The sequence below is a fragment of the Lepidochelys olivacea genome (assembly GCF_965140295.1).
Source record: "Lepidochelys olivacea isolate rLepOli2 genome assembly, chromosome: 6".
NCBI classification, from domain to species: Eukaryota; Metazoa; Chordata; order Testudines; family Cheloniidae; genus Lepidochelys; species Lepidochelys olivacea.
The window spans coordinates 54,615,525-54,635,703 of record NC_140416.1 but is presented as its reverse complement, the minus strand read 5'-3'; the positions used below and the strand labels follow the sequence as shown (position 1 = coordinate 54,635,703).

Below are 20,179 nucleotides of genomic sequence, written 5' to 3'. Positions count from 1 at the left end.
AGTTTTCAAAGATAATGGCCAATGGCTCTGCAATCACAGCCGCCAATTCCTTCAGCACTCTCGGATGCAACTCGTCCGGCTCCATGGACTTGTGCAGGTCCAGCTTTTCTAAATAGTCCCTAACCACCTCTATCTCCACAGAGGGCTGGCCATCTCTTCCCCATTTTGTGATGCCCAGCGCAGCAGTCTGGGAGCTGACCTTGTTAGTGAAAACATTCTATGACATGTTGGGAAATAGTCAACATGGCTTTTGCAAAGGGAAATCATGCTTCACTAATCTATTACATTTCTTTGAGAGAGTCAATAAATATGTGGACAAGGGTGAACCAGCTGATACAGTGTACCTAGATTTTCAGAAAACTTTTGACAAGGTCCCTCACCCAAGGCTCTTAAGCAAAGTAGGCAGCCATTGGATAAGAGGGAAGGTCCTCCCATGGATCAGTAACTTGTTAAAAGATGGGAAACAAAGGGTAGGAATAAATGGTCAATTTTCACAGCAGAGAAAACTGTGGGTCCCCCAAAGACCTATACTGGGACCAGTGCAGTTCAACATCTTCATAAAGTGATCTAGAAAAAGGGGTAGAACGATGAGATGCTAAAGTTTGCAGATGGTACAGAATTACTCAAAATAATTAAGTTCCAAGCTGAGCGTTGAGAGTTACAAAAGGATCTAAAAAACTGAGCGACTGGACAACAAAATAGCAGATGAAATTCAGTGTTGATAAATGCAAAGTAATGCACACTGGAAAACATAGTTCCAACTATACACACAAAGTGATGGGGTCTAAATTAGCTGTTACCACTCAAGAAAAATCTTGGAGTCACTGTCGATACTTCTTTGAAAACATTTGCTCAATGTGCAGCAGTAGTCAAAAAGCTAACAATGTTAGGAAACATTAGGAAAGGGATAGATAAGACAGAAATCATCATAATGCCACTGTATAAACCCATGGTACGTCCACATCTTGAATACTGCATGAAGTTCTGGTCACCCCATCTCAAAAAAGATACAATAGAATGGGGAAAAGTACAGAAAAAGGCAACAAGAGTATTAGGGGCATGGAACTGTTAAGAAGTTAAAAAGACTGACTGTTCAACTTAGAAAAGAGACGACTAAAGGGGGATGTGATTAAGGTCTGTAAACTCATGACTGGTATGAAGAAAAATGAATAAGTGTTATTTACTCCTTCACATAACACAAGAACCAGAGGTCACCCAATGAAACTAATAGGCAGCAGGTTTAAAAGAAAGAAAAAAAAGTACTTCTTCACACAATGCAGTCAGCCTGTGGAACTTATTGCCATGGGATGTTGTGAGGGCCAAAAGTATAACTAGGTTCAAAAGAGAATTTGATACATTCATGATGAATAAATCTATGGCTATTAACCAATATGTTCCTAGACACAACCCCATGCTCCGGGTGTCCCTAAACCTCTGACTGCCAGAAACTGGGACTGGACAACAGGGGATGGATCACTTGATAAATTGCCCTGTTCTGTTCATTCCCTCTGAAGCATCTGGTGCCAGCCACTGTCGGAAGACATGATTCTGGGCTACATGGATTATTTGTCTGGCCCAGTATGGCCATTCTTATGTTCTAAATGTTCTTAAAAGGGTCTGTAACCAAATAGAGAACAGTCTACTCAGAACCTGAAATAGTACTAGAGATTCCTGAATCTCAACATTCCTCCATGGTCAGCAAGTATCATTTTGTAATTAAAGACTATCATAAAACATACATAGAAGGGGGCTGGATTGTTGCCTAGGCAACTGGAATTCTGGCATTTCCTAACTTTTGAGTGCTCAATTTAACAGCCTTAACATTCTTTTGACTTTTTTTTTTTAATGTAATATTACTTCATTTCACAGAGTGGCCAATGAGAGGAGGAATCTGCCTTGCCGGTGAAGATTCTGACTCCAGAATCTAACTCACTGATATCTTACATAGCTGTACAGGTTAGAGAAAGTAATCTATGTGTTTTAACTTACAGTTCCTAGATTTGCTCTCAGGTACAGGAAGCAGGATGGGCCACCAGAGTCTGAGTCCACTAACTTCATACAAGGCCCATCTTTTCAACCAAGTGTTTGGCGAACAGAATCTAAAAATTTAGCCTTTTTTTTCCTCCAGATGGCCAGGTGATTAATGGGGTAACTTGGCTGCCCCCTGTGGCCACTATTTTCACATATTGTCTTATGATGATGGGCTCATTACAAGTCATTAAAATAAAAAAATTCATGCCCTCAAACCAATATTCTTAACAAAGTGCAAAGAATTACATGCATTTACAGGAAACATATTGAGGAGCACTCAGCACTATAAAATGTCACCATTGGAGCAGAGCAAAACAATTAATCTGAAACTTTTTTCACCAAAAAAACCCAAAAACCAAATAAATACAGATTTGGGTCGACTGATTTTTTTTTTTTACAAATTCATGTCTATTTGTGAATTATTGTGGTTGAAATGAAAAAAAAAAAAATCTAAAATGTCAACACGAACCATTCCAACATTAAACAAAAAGTCTCACTTTGATTGTCTGGGCTAGAATCACAAAGCAACATACATGGAGGAGGTAGTGGTTTTCAGAGATTCTAAGTCCAGAAGGGACCATGGGAGCATCTTGTCTGACCTCCTGTATAACTAGGGCCCTACCAAATTCAGGACCATGAAAAATGCTGTAAAAATGGACTGTAAAAATCGGATCTCCCCCATGAAATCTAGCCATTGTAGGGGAGAGGGACGGGCAGGGCTGGGGGCGCCCCAGCCGGGGGCTCCTACCATGCACCAGTCGTCTTCAGCTACTAGATCTGGCAGAGCTGGGGAGGGATGGGACTTCCGCTTCCCCTGCACTGCTGCTCTCAGCAGGGAGAGGGGACCCATTACACCCACCACCAGAAACCTCCCCCCGGCTACCTGTACCTCCGCGGCTGCTCTGTCAGAGCTAGGCTCTGAAGGTAGCACAGAAGAAATGACAATGGCAATCCTGCAACACCCCTACAAGAGTTTTACAACCCACCCTCAACCTCCTTTTGGGTCAGGACATTCATGGTTACACCACCATGAAATTTCAGACGTAAACATCTGACCCATGAAATCGACTATTTTTAAAATCCTACGACCGTGAAATTGATCAAAGTGGACCATGAATTTGGTATAACACAGGCCATAGAACTTTCTCAGAATATCCTAGAGCATAGCTGGTGGTGGCGCCACCTGTGAAACTTTTAGCCCAACAGGGATGTGGGAGGCCCAGATTCAAATCCCCCACTTGGGGAACAGAACTTGAACCCAGGGCTCTGCTCTCCCAGGTGAATGTCCTAACTACCAAGCTATATTGCCATCACGCACAATTATTTCAAATTTGGTGACACTATATACCTCCAGACCAGTGGCACCGCTATGGGCACCCGCATGGCCCCACAATATGCCAACATTTTTATGGCTGACCTGGAACAACGCTTCCTCAGCTCTCGTCCACTCATGCCCCTTCTCTACCTACATTACATTGATGACATCATCATCTGGACCCATGGGAAGGAAACCCTGGAAGAATTCCACCACGATTTCAACAGCTTCCACCCCACCATCAACCTCAGCCTGGACCAATCTACACGGGAGGTTCACTTCCTAGACACCACAATGCAAATAAGCGACAGTCACGTTAACATCACCCTATAGCGAAAACCCACCGACCGTTATGCCTACCTTTATGCCTCCAGCTTCCACCCCGGACACACCACACAATCTATTGTCTACAGCCAAGCGCTGAGGTAGAACCACATTCGCTCCAACTCCTCAGACAGAGACCAACACCTACAAGATCTTCACCAAGCATTCTCAAAACTATGATACCCACATGAGGAAATAAGGAAACAGATCAACAGAGCCAGATGTGTACCCAGAAGACTCCTGCTGCAAGACAAGCCCAAGAAAGAAACCAACAGAACTCCACTGGCCATCACATACAGTCCTCAGCTAAAACCTCTTCAACGCATCATCAGTGATCTCCAACCCATCCTGGACAACAATCCCTCACTTTCACAGGCTTTGGGAGGCAGGCCAGTCCTCGCCCACAGACAACCTGAAGCATATTGTCACCAGCAACTACACACCGCACCATAGTAACTAACTCAGGAACCAATCCATGCAACAAACCTCGATGCCAACTCCGCCCACCAGCGACACCATCACAGGACCTAAACAGGTCAGCCACACCATCACCGGTTCATTCACCTGCACATCCACCAATGTAATATACGCCATCATGTGCCAGCAATGCCCCTCTGCTATGTACATCGGCCAAACTGGAGAGTCCCTATGTAAAAGGATAAATGGACACAAATCAGATATTAGGAATGGCAATATACAAAAACCTATAGGAGAACACTTCAATCTCGCTGGACACACAACAGCAGATTTAAAGGTAGCCATCCTGCAGCAAAAAAACTTCAGGACCAGACTTCAAAGAGAAACTGCTGAGCTTCAATTCAGTTGCAAATTTGACACCATCAGCTCAGGATTAAACAAAGACTGTGAATGGCTAGCCAACTACAAAAGCAGTTTCTCCTCCCTTGGTGTTCACACCTCAACTGCTAGAAGAGGGCCTCATCCTCCCTGATTGAACTAACCTCATTATCCCTAGCCTGATTCTTGCTTGCATATTTATACCTGCCTCTGGAAATTTCCACTACATGCATCCGACGAAGTGGGTATTCACCCACGAAAGCTCATGCTCCAATACGTCTGTTAGTCTATAAGGTGCCACAGGACTCTGCCACTTTTACAGATCCAGACTAACACGGCTACCCCTCTGAAGCTTGACAGCAAGCTATAGGGTATTCAGGGGTGGGTCATTTTTAATTTTTCCTGTTCAATCTGTTCCACTTTCTATGAAATACTTGAATACTCATTTGGGGAGTGAGGAAGAGTGAGAAAGTGATTCTATAGCCCAGGGGTTAGGGAACTCACCCAGGAGGGAGGCAAAGAGGAGCGACACCTGGGTTCCAGTCCCTGCACCACTGAATAGCTAATTATACAATGTGAAATTGCTTCAACAGAAGAAACTGAATGAGACCCATCCCAGAATATAGTATAGCCTGGGGGGTAGGACACTCACCTGGGGGAGATGGGGTCTCTGACTTGGGTTCCCGTCCCTGCTCCAAAGCAGGTATTTGAACCTGGGTCTCCCAGGATTAGCAGAAGTGGTTTACAAAATAGTCATGATTTTGTCTCTACACAAGTTGTCCTTTGCACTGGAGTTAGTTTGGAGTAACTCCATTGACTTCAAAACTGAAGCCCAAGGATTTTAAAGCCCATATTACGTGTAGTATTTTAGTTTGAAAAAGGTTTTAGAAGTAGAAAGATAGTTCTAGACTCCCGGCAAAATTCCAGTTTTGGTAATTACCGTCTCTCTTTCCTTACCTAGATCATCCTTGCTCGCTCCTGAATGCCCTGCTCCCACCTATTTGTTCCCTTCTCCCATGTGACTTTTCATGCTCTCTCAAATGCTGCACTTTCTGCTTAGAACCCTGTTTCTTTTGCTGCTCACAAAGCAGCCTCCTTCGTCCAGTCAAAAATTTCTCCTTAAAATATCTGTGGTCACACCACTTCTTGTTTCAAAATTTCATCAGCCAAACTAAACAACCCCTCTTGGACTGTCCTGCCTGAACCAAATTCAGTCCTGGTGTTGTAAGCAGGCACAACTCCACTGAAGTAAATGGATTAATCCCCACTAATGCCATCGCAGACTATAACCCTCCATATACAATTTCACTTGTAAGCTCCCCAGAGCAGGGACAATTACCTTCCTCTATATTCAGACAGCACCAAACACAATGTTGGTCCTCCACCTAAGAAACGGTTGTGCTGTGTACTGCTATGTAACTACTGAATTTCATTTGGTCTGTAGGAGAAAGGGTTGGGCTAATCGCTAGAAAAATCACTTTTAGATCAGTTTGGTATGAAATGGAACATTCATAATTCACCTTTCTATAGTGTCCTAACAACAACACTCCAAATAGTTTTGCCTTTTGTTTAAAACTGTTACTATTTATTTAGTAAACACCACACAAAGTGGTGCAATTAAACTGGACACCTGCACTGAGTGTCTGAGGGCACAAAGCCTTCCTACTGCACATAAGGCACTAAGGGTACGTCTTCACTACCAGCCGTTTTGGTGGGTAGAGATCAATCTATCGGGGATCAATTTATCGTGTCTCGTCTAGACGTGATAAATTGATCCCCGAATCGACACCTGTACTCCACCTCGGTAGGAGTCGCCGCCACGGTCGACTCACCGCCATGAGGACGGCCAGGTAAGTCGAACTAAGATACTTCGACCTCAGCTACGTGAATAGCATAGCTGAAGTTGCGTATCTTAGTTCAACCCCCCACATCCGCAGTGTAGCCCAGGCCTAAGGCTTTGTCTACACTAGCACTTTTGTTTGCAAAACTTTTGTTGCTCAGGGCTGCGAAAAAAAACACACACCCCTGACCGACATAAGTTTCACCAACAAAAGCACCAGTGTGGACAGCGCTATGTCATTGTGCGGGGGGTTAATTATGTCGGCAGGAGAGTCCTGCCGACATAATTAACCCCCCCCTAATGACATAGCGCTGTCCACACTGGTGCTTTTGTTGGTGAAACTTATGTCGGTCAGGGGTGTGTGTTCTCTCCTGCTGGCACAGAGTAGCTACACAGGAGACCTTAGAGCAGCACAGCTGCAGCAGTACAGCTGTGTCGCTGTAAAGTCAGTAGTGTAGACATAGCCTTAGTTAGCCATAAGGAAAGGAGTACTTGTGGCACCTTAGAGACTAACCAATTTATTTGAGCATGAGCTTTCGTGAGCTACAGCTCACTTCATCGGATGCATCCGATGAAGTGAGCTGTAGCTCACGAAAGCTCATGCTCAAATAAATTGGTTAGTCTCTAAGGTGCCACAAGTACTCTTTTCTTTTTGCGAATACAGACTAATACGGCTGTTACTCTGAAACCTGTCATTAGTTAGCCATGTAACTGAATACTTCCCCATGCATTATTGCTCAGATATCACATGGAACTCACACACATCCGAGATGAAGCCAAAATATCATGCCATTTTGTAGTATGCTTGAAAGGGAAACTGTTGCAACTGGATGTTCTACCTCAGCTGTGAATTTTCAGCCTATTGTGGATTTAAAGTCAGTTTCATTTCATATCATATTTTCTAAATTCCATAGGAAAGTGCCATTGGATCAGCCAACCCTATTGACCGTATGTCTTTACCTGAGGGGTTTCCAAAGCTGCTGGATTTTCTGCAGAAAGTGAAAATTGATCCGTAACCATAAATAGGATTTTTTTTTTTTTGCACTCATCTGGGTTTAAGAAAAAGTCTCTTGATGGAGGTTTTGTTTTTAATTTTACAAAACAAGGTTCTGTTATAATGAGAGCTTCTGTGCCAGGTTTCAGCCCAATGGGAATTTGAATTGCAGAATTATAATTCCCCCAAGCACATGATAGGGGTATCGAAATAGAAATGCTGAATGTGACATTTCATATATAATTTTACATTTTTTGCAAGTCAAGACACTGACGAATTCATGGCACCAGAACACTAGACAGCTCTGGACACCTCAACACCAAAACTATGTCAATAAAAATGATTATGATAATCTTTTTTAAAAGACCAACATATTGCCTAGCTTGGCTATGTGACAGTGTTGCAGCCATGTTGGTTCCAGGATATTAGAGACACAAGGTGGGTGAGGTAATATCTTTTATTAGACCAGTTTCTGTTGGTGAGAGAGGCATGCTTAAGGAGCCACACAGAACTTCAGGTCTGGGAAAGGTACTCAGAGCATCACAACTAAATGCTTAGTTAGTTTAGCATAAGTAGTTAGCAAATACTGTAAGGGATCATTCAAGGTAGAGTGGCCCATTAACACCACTGCAGTCTTAGGACCAAAAGGGGGTTAGTGGGTTACACGTTGTTGTCATAAGCTATAAATCCAGCGTCTGTGTTCAGTCCATGATTTTTCGTGTTTAGCAGAGTTATGAACTTAAGCTCCGAGGTTCGTCTTTTTAAATGTATTGTGCATATTTCCTTTGAGGATGAAGATTGATAGATCAGATATAGAGTGACTGCTTTGTGAAAGCACAGCTGATATGATGATTTTGTCTTATTTTCCTGTGTGAATTCATTCGAGAGCATAGTGATTGCCTGGTTTTACCCACATGGTTGCTGTTGGGGCATTTAATGCACTGGATGAGGCATACTAGATGTTGTTATAGGCATGTGTAGGATCTTGAAAGGTGTGTTGTTGGGGGTGTTGACCATTGTAGCAATGGAGACGTCTGCAGATTTTGCATCTGTTGTTCTGGCATGGTTTGCTACCTGTTACTGGGTTATATATTATTGAAATTCAAATCTATAACTCATTACCAACCCTGCCCCACCCCAAGCTGCCTTTATTTCCCCCTCCTCTGCCTTCCTTCTTCCCATCCCCAGGACTGAAGGGGTGTTAACGGGCCACTTCACTTTGAATAGTCCCTTGAAATAAACTACTTATGCTAAGTTTCAGAGTAACAGCCGTGTTAGTCTGTATTCGCAAAAATATCCCAGGTCGGGGTTCCATGGGTGTGTCTGTGCGGATTTGATCTTGTGTTTTTTCAGGAAGTTTCTTGAGCAAATGCTGTAGTTGCTTTTGGTAACTCTCAGTGGGATCATAGGGTAATGGCTTGTAGAAACTCGTGTTGGAGAGCTGCCGAGCATCCGCACAGACACACCCCTGGAACCCCGACCTGGGATATTCTATCTACTACCCAAGATCCATAAACCTGGAAATCCTGGGCGCCCCATCATCTCAGGCATGGGCACCCTGACAGCAGGATTGTCTGGCTATGTAGACTCCCTCCTCAGGCCCTACGCTACCAGCACTCCCAGCTACCTTCGAGACACCACTGACTTCCTGAGGAAACTTCAATCCATCGGTGATCTTCCTGATAACACCATCCTGGCCACTATGGATGTAGAAGCCCTCTACACCAACATTCCACACAAAGATGGACTACAAGCCGTCAAGAACACTATCCCCGATAATGTCACGGCCAACCTGGTGGCTGAACTTTGTGACTTTGTCCTTACCCATAACTATTTCACATTTGGGGACAATGTATACCTTCAGATCAGCGGCACTGCTATGGGTACCCGCATGGCCCCACAGTATGCCAAAATTTTTATGGCTGATTTAGAACAACGCTTCCTCAGCTCTCGTCCCCTAGAGCCCCTACTCTACTTGCACTATATTGATGACATCTTCATCATCTGGACCCATGGAAAAGAAGCCCTTGAGGAATTCCACCATGATTTCAACAATTGCCATCCCACCACCAACCTCAGCCTGGTCCAGTCCACACAAGAGATCCACTTCCTGGACACTACAGTGCTAATAAACAATGGTCACATAAACACCACCCTATACCGGAAACCTACTGACCGCTATTCCTACCTGCATGCCTCCAGCTTTCACCCTGACCACAACACACGATCCATCGTCTACAGCCAAGCTCTGCGATACAACCGCATTTGCTCCAACCCCTCAGACAGAGACAAACACCTACAAGATCTCTGTCAAGCTTTCTTACAACTACAATACCCACCTGCAGAAGTAAAGAAATAGATTGATAGAGCCAGAAGAGTTCCCAGAAGTTACCTACTACAGGACAGGCCTAACAAAGAAAATAACAGAACGCCACTAGCCGTCACCTTCAGCCCCCAACTAAAACCCCTCCAACGCATTATTAAGGATCTACAACCTATCCTAAAGGATGACCCAGCACTCACAAATCTTGGGAGACAGGCCAGTCCTTGCCTACAGACAGCCCCGCAACCTGAAGCAAATACTCACCAACAACCACATACCACACAACAGAACCACTAACCCAGGAACCTATCCTTGCAACAAAGCCCGTTGCCAACTGTGTCCACATATCTATTCAGGGGACACCATCACAGGGCCTAATAACATCAGCCACACTATCAGAGGCTCGTTCACCTGCACATCCACCAATGTGATATATGCCATCATGTGCCAGCAATGCCCCTCTGCCATGTACATTGGTCAAACTGGACAGTCTACGTAAAAGAATAAATGGACACAAATCAGATGTCAAGAATTATAACATTCATAAACCAGTCGGAGAACACTTCAGTCTCTCTGGTCACACAATCACAGACATGAAGGTCGCTATCTTAAAACAAAAAAACTTCAAATCCAGACTCCAGCGAGAAACTGCTGAATTGGAATTCATTTGCAAATTGGATATTATTAATTTAGGCTTAAATAGAGACTGGGAGTGGCTAAGTCATTATGCAAGGTAGCTTGTGTCCTCTTGTTTTTTCCTACCCCCCCACCCCAGATGTTCTGGTTTAACTTGGATTTAAACTTGGAGAGTGGTCAGTTTGGATGAGCTATTACCAGCAGGAGAGTGAGTTTGTGTGTGTATGGGGGTGGGGGGGATGTGAGAAAACCTGGATTTGTGCAGGAAATTACACAATGTGCATGACAATCAAGTTGGGCTAAGAGTTGTCACTTTGGATGGGCTATCACCAGCAGGAGAGTGAATTTGTGTGGGGGGGTGGAGGGTGAGAAAACCTGGATTTGTGCTGGAAATGGCCCACCTGATGATCACTTTAGATAAGCTATTACCAGCAGGACAGTGGGGTGGGAGGAGGTATTGTTTCATATTCTCTGTGTATATATAAAGTCTACTGCAGTTTCCACGGTATGCATCCGATGAAGTGAGCTGTAGCTCACGAAAGCTTATGCTCAAATAAATTGGTTAGTCTCTAAGGTGCCACAAGTACTCCTTTTCTTTTTACTTATGCTAAACAATTTGTTCCAGCTTGGATTTAGCTGTGACACTCTGGGTGCATTTCCCAAATCTAAAGAAGAGCTCTGTGTAGCTCAAAAGCACGTCTCTCTCATCAACAGAAGTTGGTCCAATAAAAGAGAAGACTTTGCCCACCTTGTGTCTCTAATGAAGGAGACACTGAGATCTAGAGGTATTTGTAAGGTGTAAATGCTTCAGAGAGAGAAGTTGTTCGGCATGTGAACTGGAGGGATGGAATGAAATGACAACAGAAAAGTTAGTCTACGCTTTTCTTACTGATGAGATCTGGTTTCCCCAAGGGAAACTGCAAAAGTCCCATTTTGTTCAAACAAACAATTGAACTGGACAAGACAAAATAAATCCCTTCTGAAATTACAATAGAGATCAATCCTACTTTGGCCACCCAGGGAGCTGAGGGGATGGACTGGATTGCACCTAAAGGCTTTTCCATCTCCAATGTCCTATCAACAGCATCAGCTCAATATACCAAGTGGTTCTGTTGCCGTGAAAAACAGAAAAGGTAATAATTTTTCTACCGAAGACATTAAGTCAGGCCCACTTATAACATAAAAGTTAAAATTTTCTTTAAAATCTACTAAATAATTTACAAGACCCACTCTTGGCAAGTGTCTAATGCTGAAAACAAGGGTATACACCATTTTGCCTGTCTCAGTGAAATGATTTGATAACCGACTGACACAGTACCATTATATCAAGAAAAAGGCAAAGTGAAGAAGAAACCAGCTTCAAAAAACAGTGAATCCAAACCATCCAGGGTGAAATTCAACATAGGTCAGAGGGCTGGCAAGAAGCCCAGGAACCTCTTAAATCCCACTTACTCTCTCAAGATAGAGATACATAGACCTTGCGCTGGTCTGAGCCTGGGAGCCCCTCAGTGGCATCTGGCAAACAGCCCACCAGATCATAACTCATACAGGCCTGACACACACTACACCCCCAACACACAGTTGTCATACAACGTATCTAAAAGGTATCATATTGTAAGGTATCATATGTAAACTGGTAACATACTGGTCCAAAGGAAAAAAAAAAATCATTGTGTGATGCATGTATGGTTGTGTACAAACAGTTGTGTGAGTGCTGGAAATATGCCTCCCAAACACATTTTAAAGAACAGTGCATAAACCAAGCCTGCCCTAGACAAAAGGAAAGTGTATTTACTCAGTCTGATTGGCTCCATGACTGGCTGAGAACAATGAAAGTGCATTTATGAACATAGTAAAACAAAGCTATCAAGGTAACAAGCAGCAGTTTAGTGAACACACCAGGAGACACTGTACCGCAGGAACCCTTCCTGGCTCTTGAGCTGGAGACAAATGCACTTTGGGTAATATACGGGTACCAAACAGACATTTAGTTATCCATCACTTAGGGAACAAAGGGAATAGCACCTTTTGATTCTGTGAACAGTGGGTCCCCTGGCCTGGAGGGATGGAGATGCTGGTAACTTGATGTGCATAAGAAAACTACTTAGGAAAATATCAAACTTACTAAAATTACATTTTAGACTGTGTTTTGTTTTGTTTGTAAGCTTACCTGTCTGTTTCTCTTGCTTAGTATCACTTAAAATCTGTTCTTTGTTAATAAACTTATTCTGAGTTTTACTATGAACCTTCTCAGAGCTTGTCTACACTTTAAACTCTGCAGTGGCGCAACTGCACCATTGCAGCTATGCCGCTGTAGCATTTCAATGAAGATGCTACCTATGCTGATGGGAGGGCTTCTCCCATCGGCATACGTAATCCACCTCCCTAAGAGGCAGTAGCTAGGTAGACAGGAGAATTTGCACTGTGGATTTTTCAAACTCCTGAGAGATGTATTTCCAAAAAGAAAAGGAGTACTTGTGGCACCTTAGAGACTAACCAATTTATTTGAGCATAAGCTCTCGTGAGCTACAGCTCACTTCATCGGATGCATGACGTAGTTATACCAACCTAATTTCCTAGTGTAAAACAGGTCTCAGTGCTGTTCTATTGAAATATAAAGTGAACCCTCAGCTAAGAAGATAAGAACGGCCATCCTGGGTCAGATCAAAGGTCCATCTAGCCCAGTATAACTTATTCCGACAATGGCCAATGCCAGGTACATCAGAGGGAATGAACAGAACAGGCAATTATTGAGATCTATCCACTGTTGTCCACTTCCAGCTTCTGGCAAGTGGAGCATGGGGTTGCATCCCTGACCATCATGGTTAATAGCCACTGATGGACCTATCCTCCAATTCCTTTTTGAATCCCGTTATTGTTTTGGCCTTAACATCCACTGGCAATGAATTCCGTAGGCTGACTGAGTTATGTGAAGTAGTACTGCCTTTTGTCGGTTTTAAATCTGCTGTCTGTTAATTTCATAGGGTGACCCCCTGCTTCTTGTGTTATGTGAAGGGGTAAATAACACTTCCTTATTCACTTTCTCTTCACCAGTCATGATTTTATAGACATCTATCATATCCCCCCTTAGTCATCTCTTTTCTAAGCTGAATGGTCCTAGTCTTTTAATCTCTCCTCATATGGAAGCTGTTCCATGCCCCTAATCATTCTTGTTGCCCCTCTCTGGACCTTTTCCAATTCCAATGCATCTGTTTTGAGATGGGGCGACCAGAACTGCACACAGTATTCAAGGTGTGGGTGTATCATGGATTTATATAGTGGCATTATGATATTTTCTGTCTTATCTGCTTTTTTTGACTGTGGCTGCACATTGAGTGGATATTTTCAGAGAACTACCCACAATGATGCCAAGATCTCTTTCTTGAGCGATAACGAGTAATTTAGACTATCATTTTGTAAGAATAATTTGGATTATGTTTTCCAAAGTGCCTTACTTTGTATTTATCAACATTGAATTTCATCTGCCATTTTATTGCCCGGTCACCCAGTTTTGTGAGATTCCTTTGTAACTCTTCACAGTTAGCTTTGGACTTAACTGTCTTAAATAAAAAGAAAAGGAGTACTTGTGGCACCTTAGAGACTAACCAATTTATTTGAGCATAAGCTTTCGTGAGCTACAGCTCACTTCATCAGATGCATACTGCGGAAAGTGTAGAAGATCTTTTTATACACACAAAGCATGAAAAAATACCTCCCCCCCCCCCACTCTCCTGCTGGTAATAGCTTATCTAAAAAGTGACCACTCTCCTTACAATGTGTATGATAATCAAGGTGGGCCATTTCCAGCACAAATCCAGGGTTTAACAAGAACGTTGGCGGGGGGTGGGGCGAACTAGGGGAAATAGGTTACCTTGCATAATGACTTTGCCACTCCCAGTCTCTATTCAAGCCTAAATTAATTGTATCCAATTTGCAAATGAATTCCAATTCAGCAGTTTCTCGCTGGAGTCTGGATTTGAAGTTTTTTTGTTGTAATATAGCAACTTTCATGTCTGTAATCACGTGACCAGAGAGACAGAAGTGTTCTCCGACTGGTTTATGAATGTTATAATTCTTGACATCTGATTTGTGTCCATTTATTCTTTTACGTAGAGACTGTCCAGTTTGACCAATGTAAATGGCAGGGGGGCATTGCTGGCACATGATGGCATATATCACATTGGTGGATGTGCAGGTGAACGAGCCTCTGATAGTGTGGCTGATGTGATTAGGCCCTAGGATGGTATCCCCTGAATAGATATGTGGGCACAGCTGGCAACGGGCTTTGTTGCAAGGATAGGTTCCTGGGTTAGTGGTTCTATTGTGTGGTATGTGGTTGCTGGTGAGTATTGAAACAGACTGATAGAGCCAGAAGAGTTCCCAGAAGTCACCTACTACAGGACAGGCCTAACAAAGAAAATAACAGGACGCCACTAGCCGTCACCTTCAGCCCCCAACTAAAACCCCTCCAACACATTATTAAGGATCTACAACCTATCCTGAAGGATGACCCAACACTCTCACAAATCTTGGGAGACAGACCAGTCCTTGCTTACAGACAGCCCCCCAACCTGAAGCAAATACTCACCAACAACCACACACCACACAACAGAACCACTAACCCAGGAACCTATCCTTGCAACAAAGCCCGTTGCCAACTGTGCCCACATATCTATTCAGCGGATACCATCCTAGGGCCTAATCACATCAGCCACACTATCAGAGGCTCGTTCACCTGCACATCCACCAATGTGATATATGCCATCATGTGCTAGCAAAGCCCCCCTGCCATGTACATTGGTCAAACTGGACAGTCTCTACGTAAAAGAATAAATGGACACAAATCAGATGTCAAGAATTATAACATTCATAAACCAGTCGGAGAACACTTCAATCTCTCTGGTCACGCGATTACAGACATGAAAGTTGCTATATTACAACAAAAAACTTCAAATCCAGACTCCAGCGAGAAACTGTTGAATTGGAATTCATTTGCAAATTGGATACAATTAATTTAGGCTTGAATAGAGACTGGGAGTGGCAAAGTCATTATGCAAGGTAACCTATTTCCCCTTGTTTTTTCCTAACCCCCCCCCCCTCCCCTCGACGTTCTTGCTAAACCCTGGATTTGTGCTGGAAATGGCCCACCTTGATTATCATACACATTGTAAGGAGAGTGGTCACTTTTTAGATAAGCTATTACCAGCAGGAGAGTGGGGTGGGGGGAGGTATTTTTTCATGCTTTGTGTGTATAAAAAGATCTTCTACACTCTCCACAGTATGCATCCGATGAAGTGAGCTGTAGCTCACGAAAGCTTATGCTCTAATAAACTGGTTAGTCTCTAAGGTGCCACAAGTACTCCTTTTCTTTTTGCGAATACAGACTAACACGGCTGTTACTCTGAAACCTGTCTTAAGTAACTTTCTATTTTCTGCCCATTTTGCCACCTTGCTGTTTACCCATTTTTCCAGATCATTAATGAATATGTTGAACAGCACTTGTTCCAGTACAGACCCCTGGCGAACATGACTATTTACCTCTCTCCATTCTGAAACCTCACTATTTATCCCTGCCCTTTGTTTTCTGTCTTTTAACCAGTTACTGATCCAGGAGAGGACCTTCCCTCTTATCCCATGACTGCTTACATTGCTTAAGAGCCTTTGGTGAGGTACCTCGTCAAAATCGTCCTGATAGTCCAAGTACACTATATCCACCGGATCACCCTGGTCCACGTTTGTTGACCCCCTCAGAGAATTCTAATAAATTAGTGGGGCATGATTTCCCTTTACAAAAGTCATACTGATTCCCAGCATGTCATGTTCATCTATGTCTGATAATTCTGTTCTTTACTATAGTTTCAACCAATTTGCCTGGTTAGGTTTACCAGCTTGCAATTGCCAGGATTGCCTCTGGAGCATTTTTTTAAAAATTGGCATCACATTAGCTATCCTCCAGTCATCTGGTCCAGAAGATTATTTAAAATGACAGGTTACATACCACAGTTAATAGTTCTGCAATTTTATATTTGAGTTCCTTCAAAACTCTTGGATGAGTCCTGTCTGGTCCTGGTAATTGGATTTATCAAGCAAAAGCCTGATGTGTACTCGGTCTTGTTAGAAGCAGCACATTTAGTAATTTCTGTGAGAGTGTTCGGTGAGAGGGACTGGACGCTGCAGGGAGACATCTTTGGGGAACTTGGGAACTGGAGTTCACGGACTGTTAACTGCACAGCAAGGTTAAGGTTATGTCTACATTATGGACCTTACAGCAGCACAGCTGTACCACTGCAGCTACACCACTGTAAGGTCTCCTGTGTAGCTGCTCCATGCAACTACCCCGACGAGCAGGCAGTAGCCATGTTGGCGGGAGAGCATCTCCCACCAACATAGCGCTGTCCACACTAGCACTTTTGTCCAGGGGTGGGGTTTTTTTTCCACACCCCAACCAACAAAAAAGTTTTGCCAACAAAAGTGCTAGTGTAGACAAAGCCTTAAACTGGCAAGGACTCAAGGAGTTTGCTGCAGAGACAGAAAAACTCATGTACCAGCAAGCTTACACATAGTAAGAGTGAGCTTTACTGGACATCAGACTGAGGCAGTTGGGTAATACAGTGTCTTACAGTTCTGGGTGTCCTGAGCAGAACATCACAACTGGTCATCTGCAAAGGGTGAATTTGATTCAGAGATGTACATACTCCATTTACCAGATGTTGTTAGGTAGGGTCCAATCCATCCTTGACCTCCTGTTCAGTTTAATATTATACTTATCACATATGATGAGGAAGGATGGTTCATGGGTTAGGGTGCTAGCCTAGAACTGAGAGACCTGAGTTCAATTCCCTGCTCTGAAACACCTCCTGTGTGACCTTGTGCAAGTCGTTGGGTCTCTCTGGACCAGATTTTCAAGGGATTTAGGTGCCTGAAGATGCAGAAATGTTCCTAATGGGATTTGCAAAGGCACCTGAGAAGGTTAGGCATCTAAATTCCCCTGATTTCAATGGGAGTTAGGTACCTAACCTGCTTAGGCACTTCTGAAAATTCCCACTATCTCCATCTTTAGGCACCTAAATGCCTTTGAAAATTTGCCCCATGCCTCAATACCCCATCTGTAAAATGGGCATAATAGCCCATTCCTACCTCACCGGGATGTTGTGAAGATAAAAACATTAAAAATGTTGACCTCCTCAGATGCTACGGCAATGAGGGCTGTATACAGAGGTGAAAGTAAGCTGGCAAGAGCCAGTATGCAGTGCCAGACCGGACCGGCTTCCCCGGCAGTGATTTAAAGGGCCCGAGCCTCCTGCCACTGCAGGGAGCCCCAGGCCCTTTAAAGCACCTCTGGAGCTCCAGCAGCTGGGCTCGGGCAGGGGCTCCCCGCAGAGGCTGGAGCACCGGGCCTTTTAAATCCCCACCTGAGCTCCGGGGCAGCAGGGATTTATAAAGCCTAGAGCTCTGCGGCAGCTGAAGCCCCGAGCTCTTTATTTCACCCTTGAGCCCCGGGGCTCCCAGCCGCCTCTGCAGTGGGGTGATTTAAAGGCCCCAGGGCTCCCAGCCAGAGCCCTGAGGCCTTTAAATCGCCTCTTCAGGTTGAGGCCACACCCCCACTCAGGACTCCAGCATACCAGTAAGTCCTTTATGTTACTTTCACCCCTGGCTGTATAGGTACATCAGAAAGACAGAGACAGGTATTACTCCCTCCAAAAACTTCCTCTTGAACTGATGTTTTCCATGTATTACCACAGCCAAAAAGTGAATGGCTATGAAAATACTAGAAGACAATCCATTGGGATATTTGACTTAAGGGGGGCGGAATAGGGGGAAGGGCAGAAATAAAATTGGAAAATGGGATGGTTTTCACTGTTTAAAAAAACAAAAACAAAAAAACCCCACACATTCTAAAAAGTACATTTCGTTTTAAAAACTTCCAGCTTGGCAGGCACAGAGCACTCAATGAGTATGATCTTTGCTCCATTTGAATATATGAAATTAGACGTGATGAAATATTGCACACATGCAGTGCTTCATTTTCCTAATGAAATCAGCAAGTGCCATTCCAGTGAGGTGCACCCAGAGAGATATGCACAGAAAAAGAAATTCAGCTGAACTAGTTCAATGAATAGTCATTCACTTAAAGATACAGGCCTTTATTCGAGTATCATTTTCTCAGCCATCCCAGGGTTTCAGAATGAAGTCCTTCACCCACTGAAGCAAAGGGCAAAACTCCTATCGGCTTCAATGGGGCTACAGTTTCACTCTCAGTAACTCAAGGAAGCCATGTTGAGGGGAAAACAACAACACTGGGCACATGTAACTGACTTTTGAAAGATCTGATTTCTGTGCATGTAATTAATTGTGCTCCCCAAACACTCCCCAAAAAATTAACGTTTAACCAATACTTTGACTACTTTTACTATAGAAACTTTTGAATACACACATTAAGGCATTGATTTAGGAAAGTACTTAAACAGATGCTTAACTTTAAGCATATGAGCAGTCCTAGCACAGTCACATACTTAAGTACCTTCCTTGACCACAGGATGGTGTTTCAGGAAGAAGGACTGCTAAGCAGAAATGGGGTCCACCTATCGAGGAAGGGGAAGAGCATATTTGGATACAGACTAGCTAACCTAGTGATGAGGGCTTTAAACTAGATTTGAAGGGGGCAGGTGACCAAAGCCCACAGGTAAGTCAAGAACATGGAGACCTGGGAGAAGGTTTGGAATGTGGGGGGGAGCATGGGCTGTTATAGCAGGGATAAAGGAGAGAAGACAGAACTGGGGGAGGGGGGGGGAAATCAAATCAGTATCTTAGATGTCTGTATACTAATGCAAGAAGTATGGGGAATAAGCAGGAAGAACTCAAAATGCTAGTAAATAAATAACTGTGACAAAGACCTGGTGGGATAATAGTAATGACTGGAATATTGGTATCGAAGGGTACAGCTTGCTCAGGAAGGACCGGCAGGGAAAAAAGGGAGGAGGTGTTGCCTTATATATTAAAAATGTATATACTTGGACTGAGATTGAGATGGAAACAGGAGACAGACTTGTTGAAAGTCTCTGGGTAAGGATAAACAGGGTAAAAAACAAGGGTGATGTCATGGTAAGGGTATACTACAAACAGCTAGCCAGGAAGAAGAGGTGGAAGAGGCTTTTTTTTAAAAAACAGCTAACAAAATCATCCAAAGCACAGGACTTGGTGGTAACGGAGGACTTGAACTACCCAGACATCTGTTGGGAAAACAACACAGCAGGGCACAGATTATCCAACAAGTTCTTGGAATGTATTGGAGACAATTTTTTTTATTTCAGAAGGTGGAGACAGCTACCAGGGGAGAGGCTGTTCTAGATTTGATTTTGACTAACAGGAAGGAACTGGTTGAGAATTTGAAAGAGGAAGGCAGCTCGGATGAAAGTGATCATGAAATGATAGAGTTCATGATTCCAAGGAATGGTAGGAGGGAGAACAGCAAAATAAAGACAATGGATTTCAAGAAGGAAGACTTTAGCAAACTTGGGGAGTTGGTAGGTAAGATTCCCATGGGAAGCAAGTGTAAGGGGGAAAACAATAGAAGACAGTTGGCAGTTTTTCAAAGAGACATTATTAAGGGCACGAGAAGAAACTACCCCACTGTGTAGAAAACACAGGAAGTATGGCAAGAGACCACCCTGGCTTACCCAGGAGATCCTCAAATGATCTAAAAATAAAAAAACAAGTCCTACAAGAAGTAGAAAATTGTTTATATTCATCCTTTGTAATTTGACCTAACACAAGTATGTAGGGACAAAATTAGAAAGGCCAAGGCACAAAACGAGATCAATCTAGCCAGACACATAAAGGGTAACAAGAAAACATTCTACAAATACATTAGAAGCAAGAGGAAGACCAAAGACAGGGTAGACCCGTTACTCAATGAGGGGG

General features: G+C 43.5%; 1 protein-coding gene across 2 annotated transcripts in view; it reads right to left on the bottom strand.

Moving 5' to 3' along the window:
- LOC311522807 (transmembrane protein 263-like) overlaps positions 1 to 20,179 on the bottom strand; it is a 319,554-nt gene that overhangs the window by 282,581 nt on the left and 16,794 nt on the right. The window contains exon 2 of one of the 2 annotated variants that reach the window (XM_084632309.1): positions 4,235 to 4,316. The exons of the other annotated variant lie outside the window; for it this stretch is intronic. Coding sequence (XP_084488435.1) covers positions 4,235 to 4,297 — 63 coding nt within the window. The 5' untranslated portion in view covers positions 4,298 to 4,316. The remainder of the gene's footprint in view (positions 1 to 4,234; positions 4,317 to 20,179) is intronic. 2 annotated transcript variants of the gene reach the window in all.